The 9,326-nt window shown below is 37.3% G+C and overlaps 1 protein-coding gene across 1 annotated transcript; it reads right to left on the bottom strand.

The window, feature by feature from the left end:
* Positions 1 to 1,081: 1,081 nt before the first annotated feature.
* Positions 1,082 to 8,661, bottom strand: htr5ab (5-hydroxytryptamine (serotonin) receptor 5A-b; the record flags this gene model as incomplete). Its single annotated transcript, XM_079259384.1, has 2 exons — positions 1,082 to 1,414; positions 7,954 to 8,661. The coding sequence occupies 2 exons, from the start codon at positions 8,659 to 8,661 to the stop codon at positions 1,082 to 1,084; spliced, it is 1,041 nt and encodes a 346-aa protein (XP_079115510.1).
* Between the last annotated feature and the right edge of the window lie 665 nt (positions 8,662 to 9,326).

The following is a 9,326-nucleotide window of genomic DNA, read 5'->3' as shown; positions in this document are numbered from 1 at the left end:
GCAAGAAGCTGGAGGTTCATTTTCACTGTTCTTTGTGCATTTGTTTGTGTTTCAGCAAGATTCCCCAAAGCAATTATCTGGCAGAATTTCACCAACCTCAAAGATAAGATGGAGCATGAATGATGAAAGTTTTGTGAGAGAAGTTTTTAAATAGCGAGATAGGGTATTGGCTGTGGTGAATGACTATTTTCTCCAAGTGTCCATCCATTTGAATTTTTGTCTTAAAAAGCTTAAAAGCATGTCTCTGTTTCATCTCATAATTAATTAAATTAAAGTTATCTGCCTTCATTTGTGGTTTATGCAGAGCAATGTATTCAAAGAGGAAGGAATAAATGACCAGTTCTGCATTTAGAAACTATTGCAAAAGTAATGTGGATGTAAAATCCCTCTCGGACTTGCAGTGTATAACTAGTCAAATTTAGATGACAGACTGTTCCTTTAATATCCAAACATACAATCGTTTATAAGGGAAAAGACATTAGCGTAAAGTTTCAGAATATCGTATGGCTTTCATGGAGGACTTTGACATTCTACAATGCATCATTATAATTGTTTTATATCCCTTGAAATGGCATCAATAGTGATGAATTTCATGTCTCTGTCTCTGCACATAATCCACGGTTGGTTCTCTGTTTATAATATATGAGATTAATTTTCTTCCCTTCTGCCAGAATTTTCTTGAAAAATTCTACCAGCTTTGCTTTGTTCCTTGGCAGCTTCATACATGACAATGAAACTGTTATCATGGGTGTTAGCAAGCCTTGCGCCCTTATTAGCCTGACAGAGAGAAAACCAAAATGTGGACAGCACTGTATCAACTGCTGCCACAACATCACAGCAAGACCAATTAATTCTTCTCTTGGAGACAAAATAACTCAGACATCCATCTCAGTCCAGCTGGGAGGTTACTTCTTTAATCAACATAGAACTCTGAGATTAATATACGTCAAAGGACAGTTGCTAATTACCACCCATTTTGAGGATATGATGGAGTGACAGACACAGATTAGTTCTTTCCTGTTTGGGGGAATAACACTGTACAAGCTGGTGTGGTGTGTCAGCCAAGCCTGGAGAGCATGGCTCAGCGCTGCCGAGAGAAGAGGCTCCTCAGAGCATTGTTATAGTTCTTATTAAAGGCAGTGTAAATAAGTGGGTTAAAGAAGGAATTTGAGTAACCCAGCCACAAAAAGATGCTCTTCCAGATTGGTGGGATGTCACAGGAGCACAGCGGCACAATAAGTTCTGTTATGAAAAAGGGGATCCAGCAAAGTACGAACACTCCGATCAAAATGCCAACCATGAGCGCTGCCTTTTTCTCCTTCTGCTCACGCCACGTGTCCCCATCTGTCTGGAAAGTCACAGTTGCGTGCCGCACAGTAAATACCATTTGTGGCTGTTGTGCTTCTTCCTTTACCTAGGATGCAGATGACCAAAGAAAGTAGAAGTTATTCCTCTGAGTTATTGAAAAATCTGAAAAACCTGGGAGCTTAGAAAACAGTATAAGCATTTTTTTTTTCTAAAATGTAGGTCAAGTAAATGGAGTAACTGCAGTGAACATGATGTGGTTGCTCAACAAAAGATGGATTACAGGCTGCTGAGCAGAGTGTGAATCAACAGGCAGATCAACAAGCCAAAAATTGCTCATTCATTTCATGCGAACACACACACACACACACACACACACACACACACACACACACACACACACACACACACACACCGTATATAAAAATGGAGCAGTCTTAATCTGCATTTTGCAGCAGTCTATTTTGTGCCATTTCGCCTAACTTACTAAGTAGTGTTAGAAAAAGAAAGAAAAAAGAAAATGTCAACATTCATCTGTTGACTTCCCTCCCTTTCGAATTGCCTGGCTTAACTCGAGGCAGACTCTGTTTCTTTTATCTGGTGAAGGTGCTCAGGTCACAGCTTTTGTAAGAACAAACTATGCCTTTAACTGTGTTGGAAGTGAAGTGTTCAAATTGCAGCACTCCTCACTGTTATGTTCACCATCTAACCAAGAACATGCCCTCAGAGAGGGTGCCTTGACATGCAGGGGGAACAGAGGCAGGCTGGATCAATTTGGCCGAGTCCATTTGTTGGAAGGAATTCACAACTATTAATATAGATTAGGTAAATCCAATTATAGCAATGGCTAGAAGTTAAAAGCATAGTGACGTTGAGAAGGTGGTTTGAAACTGAAGGGGCAGTTTAAGTCAAGTGAGAAGCCGGCAGTCGAGCAGTGCCGCTATTACAATAGAGAATTTAACCGCAAGTTAATCAGTAGATAGATTTGTTTCAAGTGTTTAAAGACAAAATCTGCTTTTTAAGTTTTAAGCTTACTGATCTGCTTCATGGACGGTTAAAACCAAAACTTGGTGGGTCAAAAGTTTAATGGGTGCCACATCATATTAAAAATAACACCTTGCTATCTAAAGAAGACAGGTCCAGGAATAGAATCAATAACCTTTAGGTGAAGAATCTGTCAACTGCATGATAAACTCATGCTGTCATTCTTGTACAAACTGTCTGTGCTGTTACTGTGTGAAATTGTGCAAAAAAAAAAAAAAAGTTTAAAAATGTCAGTGTGACAAATGTGATGCACTTGATATTAAGTGAAATGAACTGTCCTGTTTGTTGTTAGTCAAATATACAGAAACAAATTTATGGCGATGAATGTAGAGAGTCTGCAACAGGTTCTTAAATTGGTTCTAGTAAATTAAATACTTTCATATGGCTACTTAATGCAATTTACTGCACAATGTGTTGTAAGGGAATAAAGTAGGTAAGTTTGCCATGGAGTAGTATACATAACTCCCCTTTGCCCACGAGCCTTAGCAAACTATCTCTTCTCCTATTACTCTAACCATGGGGCATAACTCGCAAGAGCAAGAGACATGCTTTGATTGCAGCCCTTTCAAAAGCTTTGAAAGGGCTCTCCTTAAAATGCATTATTATGGTTTGTGGAGTCTTTACAAAGTAAACCCATAACAATGAATCAAAACTCTAAAGATGTACTGTGTTTTACCATTTTCAATGTCAAAAACAGCTGCAGAGAAATTTGATCATGCATTAACTATCCAGCAACATGTTTCTGCCTGGACTTCGATGTGCTAGCTCAGATCTCTGAAGCTCCCATTGTTGTGTTTGTAAAAGCCTTAAGCAAGCCCTGATTTCTGTATTGACCTTGAGACAAAAGATATGTGCAGAGAGTTATTAAACTATTATGCAAACATGAATGGAAATTAAATGAATGAAAAAAAAAAAGATTGTATAATTGTAATGAGCTTGAAAATCAGTATTTGTAAAGACCATTTATGGTCAAACATAGTCTGAGATATCTTGTGCAAACTTTCAGCGGTAATTTTCCAGATCTCTTCAAGGACACCATTAAGCTTCTGTAATGTTAACGACAAGGCTCTTTGTTCACTTAAGTTATTCATTGCTCCATGAAACCTGTTGCCACTGATTTCAGTTCGTGAGTAATTAGGAAACCTTAATCTTTTTCTAAGTTTAGCTTTCCTTTAACAGCCGCCCATATGGATTTCTGGTGAGGATTCAGTAAATAGTAGATGGATCAACTGCAAGATGAACTACCTCTCAGATCTTTTATCATATTTATAGTTTTAATCTGTTTTGAAATACTTATTTTAGGCCTGCCTCAACTTGACCAGATTCCTCATTGTTCAAGGGAACTCTGTACATGATGTGGTGGGTTTTCAACTCACAGCTCTTTGGGAATCACATTGTATGTGCAAAATAACATACAACTGGGTTATCTTTGGTATTTTTCACAAAGTTTAATATAATAGACATATGAAACTAAAGAAACAAGAAAACGTCTTTGTAGGACTGCAAATAACAAATTGTCTAGTATAGTTATTTGTGCTTAAATATTGTGTAGACAAACATAAAATGGCTCAACAAACAAAAAGGACCTCATCAGAAAGTATCAGGACTGAAATAAAAAGGAGTGAAAAAGCAGTCAAAGGAAGACCAGATGCACAAAGAAAACCTTTGGAAGACCTTCAGAAAGCAGAGAGAACTAATGCCCACGCCATTTAAAAAGAGTGCAAGAAAAGCTTGCTCCTTGGAGGCAACATATAAAGAAATAACGGGATGGTGTATGTTATTAGGTTGGCACCTGTAATGATAATAATAAGAAGAGTAGATATATTAAGCAGTGTAGTTTCTTCTTAGGTATCTGAATAGAACTGAAAAACATGGACATGGGTGCTTTTAGCATTATGGATATATTTCTCTTGTTATGCTGTAGTAATTTTATATGACTGCCTGACGTGGAAATATGCCAGAAGTTCATGAAGAACCAAGGGTTGAAATTGAATTTCAAATTTGGGGAGAAAAAAAGAAATAAGAGACATTTTTAAAAGCTGATGGGGGACGTTGCTTCAGCCAGTAAGGTTGTTATCATTCAATATACTCCTGTCCCTTGGGCTGTCATCTGAGGTCTCAAGTTTTCTCCCTGTCACACATCTTTCTACTTTCCCCACTGAATCTTAAGATAGATGTTATTTTCCCCTTTGCAGAACTACCTAACACACTATTCAACATGACAGTTAAATCACTGCCTACCTCTTATTAACAATTCTAAATGTGAAAAGACTCTGAATTTCATAGGCATGCTAAAATCTTAATCAACTTACCTGAGACTCTCTGCCCCTCTCTGGCTGTCCCTGTCTCTCTGAGCCCAGCTCTGTTCTCTGAGTTGCTTTTACCTAATGAGACCATGATAAAACATTTTCATCAGTAATTTACTCCTTCTTAATGAAGACATATCAAACTGTCTTTGGTACTGGGGACATTTAACTTACTTGACGTTTTGGTGCACTGAAAAATGGCCTCATGTCCCTTTTTCTTTTCTCTATTTCAACTGACCTGGCACCCTAACAAATAAACACAAACATAAACAGGCTACATTAACAATGGTAGGAGAAGTAACTCTCCTTAACTGGGGTAAGGCAAATTATAGTTTAGATTTCCAAATGCAGCAACTCAAAAACTGTTTTTCAGCATTGGCAAAGGTCGACATGCAATGACACCAATCAGAAATAAACTGATATTTTAGCACAGAGTTTTTTATTGTCTCATATTCACAAATGAATAATGATTTAATTTTAAAATGTGGGAGTTATGTCATTTTTTATTTCTATAATGCATTTAAAATAATTGAACTTGAGCAGATATCTTCACAAAATACAAGAGTAACATATATCCTTTAGTTTTTAGGTTGGAGACTTCCAGAAGAGTATGGACCAAACCAAACCAATAAGAAGATCAGAAAGAGGAGGCTGGAGAATTAAAACTTTCCAACAAATTTTTTTTCATTCAAATTTCAGTTAGCTATTTCAAATGTTTTTATACATATGTGTATTATTAGGAATTCAAAACTACAAATACTGTCTTATATTTGGGGAATATCAATATAAAAAAAAAAAAAATTGGACAGGTGGGAGGTGTCTTGATATGTTTATGCATATGTGATAAAACCTAATCGTTCTAGTCAGAAGACAAGCAGCATCCATGCTTTCACATCGTTAACAGGATTGAGCCCCAGCAGGACACACATGTCCTTTCAACAGTACAATTTAGCTTAACCAGATATGTACACTGCAGTATTGCACACTAAAAGCATATAAATATTTATATACTATGAATAAAAAAAATAGAGAACAAGCAGTGGAAGCTCTCAGTGTTGCTTTGAGGCACAAACAATAATTTGAATAAAAATGGACAGGAAAAATTAAAGTACCTTTCTGGCGAAAAAAAAAAACCCAAACATCTTCTGAGGTCTATTGGTTAGAATATTAATTTCTTTTTTTTCAGGGATTGCTCAGACTTGGGAGATGGACTTTCAAAAGTCAAAAGCCACATATAAAGTTACAGACATTCAATTTCCTCATAATTATTTCCTATACATATATATATATATATATATATATATATATATATATATATATATATATATATATATATATATATATATATGTATGTATAAAATTCATACATAACACCTAAGGGTCCTGTACATTGACATTGATGAATATGTGTAAGCTATGTGTGTGTATAATTTCCTGTCCAGTGCTGTGACCTATGCAAACATATTTGCCCCTTGGAGATAAAATAAAGTTTTCTGAATCTGAATCTGGCAGTGGGAAACAACCCATGATTTGCCCAAAATACCTTCAATTTTCTAGCTTGATATCTCGTCCTTGTAATTTCAATCAATTGTTATTGTCATCTGAAAATAATGCATTTTGAAGAGGAAGCGTTATGAACAGTGGGAGTCAAGAGATGAAAGGAGCAAGACTATTGTTCTGAGGTTTTGCCCCAATATAGAAAGAACCTCATATTTGTGTCAAGACATAAAATAACTAATACAGATCAGTCAGATTTGACTAAATAGGCCTACAAATCTGTATATGAATATTTTTAATTTAGCATATTTACAGTTATTCATATTTATGAAGATATAAATTTTATGGCATCTGTCAGAAAGTTTTCACTGCAACTAGGTCAATACATCCATTATACTCACTAATACACTCTATTTCTGCCACAAAATGTTTATGTGTATTCATGTCTTAATGTGTGAGGGGGTGTTGTGATGGGGGAGAGAAGAACGGCTTGGATGCTGCTGCTCATTTTGCAGCTCAAATTGACACTATGCACGGCTTATGCTTAGAAACAATAGAAGTAAAGTCTGTAATGATGCGTAAATGATCTAACAATACACTGTGGAAAACAAAATAAGTAATGAAACATTGGTTAAAATTGCTAGCACTCCAAGATTGATTGCATGTGCAATGAAACTTGACATATGTAAGGTAATAACAGATCTGGCTAATTTATTTAGTGATTAGTCCTCTTTGACCATGAGCTCCATTTGTTGGGCAAACTGATACCACAGCTGCACCACAAAGAGGGAATTGCTCACATTACATAAAGGGAAAACAAGCTGTTTGTATTCTGTGTGTGTAATCTCCGTGAAATGTTTCTCCCATCTGCAAATCTAAAATAACTAGATTATTACATTGCTGAGTGATTTTCAAAAGCAGCTTTTGACAGAAGAAATAAAAAGATGTCCTCCTCAAGATGTGCAAATGTAGCGTAGTCATAAGTGATTGTGTGTTTTGTGGGACCTTTAAAATTGTGCATGAAAAGTCAGGGGCAACTCAGTTTTTACATAAGAAACTTCCCTGATTAAATGTTTGCTAATGTCATGCGGAATAGATCTAGACCTTTATGTGTGCTGATTAGATAAACGGCAAAGCCTGGAAGGTGCAGCAGCCTATTAATGATGTCGGAGAGCATATTTATAGCCTTCTACCTACAGCCTACGCACATCAACAAGCTGGTGGTGATGAGCACAATGGCTTCAATTATTTTTTCATATGCTCAAACACTACATACTTGTATGTTTCCCTCATTACTGATGAGCAGATCATCAGCAGCAATAATAACCAATGTCACAGCAGTCCATATTTACAGACCAGAGGGCATCAACAAATGTTGAAAGAGGGCATACACATCATTTAATGCATCATAAAAAAGATTAAAACATTGAGATTGTTAAGGATGAGGAAGTATTTTTATTGTAGCTTCCTGAGACCTGAGATTCACATTGACTTACGTTAGAGATGTCTTTTAATGACTTAGTATTATTAGGAACCAATAAATAAAACTTTATAATTTCCGATTATACATATTATGTTTAGACATATTTCATTATGTATGATGCAGATATGAATTTAATTTTAAGTTGATAAATAACAGCTCTTCTCTCACCACCAAATGGCAGCTTCAGTGTTTAATAGCTCCCAGTTACTTAGAATTTAGTGTTATGGTGCAGATGAACAAATATGCAATGTCTTCATATCCATGTTAGGACTCAGCAGGTTAGAGAAATTTGTGTTATTAAAGAATATTAATAATCACCTCAGCCATTGGAGTGATTGTGTTCGTCTTGCGGGAGCCAATCCGAAACTTGGCAGCCTTGTAGATCTTCCAATAAACAAAGAGAACCACACAGAGTGGAAGGTAAAATGCTCCAAATGTAGAGAAGATGGTGTAAGATGGCTCCTGGCTCACCTGGCACTTCATCCCCTCTGAGTACGTCTCCCCCCAGCCGAAGAGAGGTGACAATGAGATGATGGAGGATAACAGCCAAGTGAGTGCAATCATCACATTGGAGATCTTTTTTCGAGTCTTGAGTGTGTACTCCAGGTGCCTGGTGATTGACCAGTAGCGGTCCAGCGCGATGGCTGTCACATTCCAGATGCTGGCTGTGCAGCAGAGCACATCAAACGAGATCCACACCTGACACAGTACTCGACCAAGTTTCCACAATCGGCCATTGAGCTCATGAACCAGGCTGAGCGGCATGACCAGTGCAGCCACCATCACATCTGAGATGGCCATGGAGGCCACCAGGTTGTGAGGCACTCGATGGAATGTTCTCACTCTCAGGATGGTCACCAGCACCAGCAAGTTCCACACAAATGTGGCCACTACCAGCATTGCCAGTAAAGTAAGAGTGAGCACACTGAAAACGGAGAAGGGTCGATAGATGTTTCCCCCAGAGTCATAGCCATCCAAAGCCCCACTGAAGTTGCCAGTCAGTGCGCTGCTGTTGCTGTACGTCATGGTAGCTGCTCACGACCCTACAGCCAAGGGCCACGACAATTCATAGACAGTGTCTACTGACAGCTGATGCATTCTGCAGCAGGAGAGGATGAGAAGAAGAAGCGTTGAGTTAGTGTGATGTCTCAACAACACAAACTCTGGGTTAATAATTCTAAACTTTTAAAATTTGTGAGGTTTAACTCTATATACCAGCATTTAAATGCACACTGCTGCACATCGTTGTGTCACTGACAAGAGGTGTAGTTTAGTGATTTGCTTGTGAAAGTAAAAAGCACTCGAGCTTCTCATTTCAGCTGTCTAGCAACCTGCCTACAACTTTCAAGTGCAATTTCATCTGCTGTTAAAATGGCTCAAAAGTGCTCGGGAACATCTCTGGTTAAGAAAATGTCCATAAATATTCAGTTTCATCATCCCACTGCTATCCTTTCATTTGCATCGGAGTCAGACCTCTGTTACAAAATGAGCAGTTTTCAGTAGAGCCTTCATTGTGGATTCGTTTTGAAATATCAAATTTTTGTATCGCATAGAGATTGCTCGTCAAAAACTGTTGTATTTTGAAGTTTTAAGTTATTACAGATGAATGCATCTGTCTGCCTTTTAAATGAACATCTATACGAATATTTTAGATCAAGAATAGAAAATATACATGATGCATCGCATTAATA

The sequence above is a fragment of the Telmatherina bonti genome (assembly GCF_933228915.1).
Source record: "Telmatherina bonti genome assembly, chromosome: 20".
Lineage (NCBI taxonomy): Eukaryota > Metazoa > Chordata > Actinopteri > Atheriniformes > Telmatherinidae > Telmatherina > Telmatherina bonti.
Note: the sequence above shows the minus strand (reverse complement) of the source record. Positions and strands in the feature narration are given on the sequence as shown.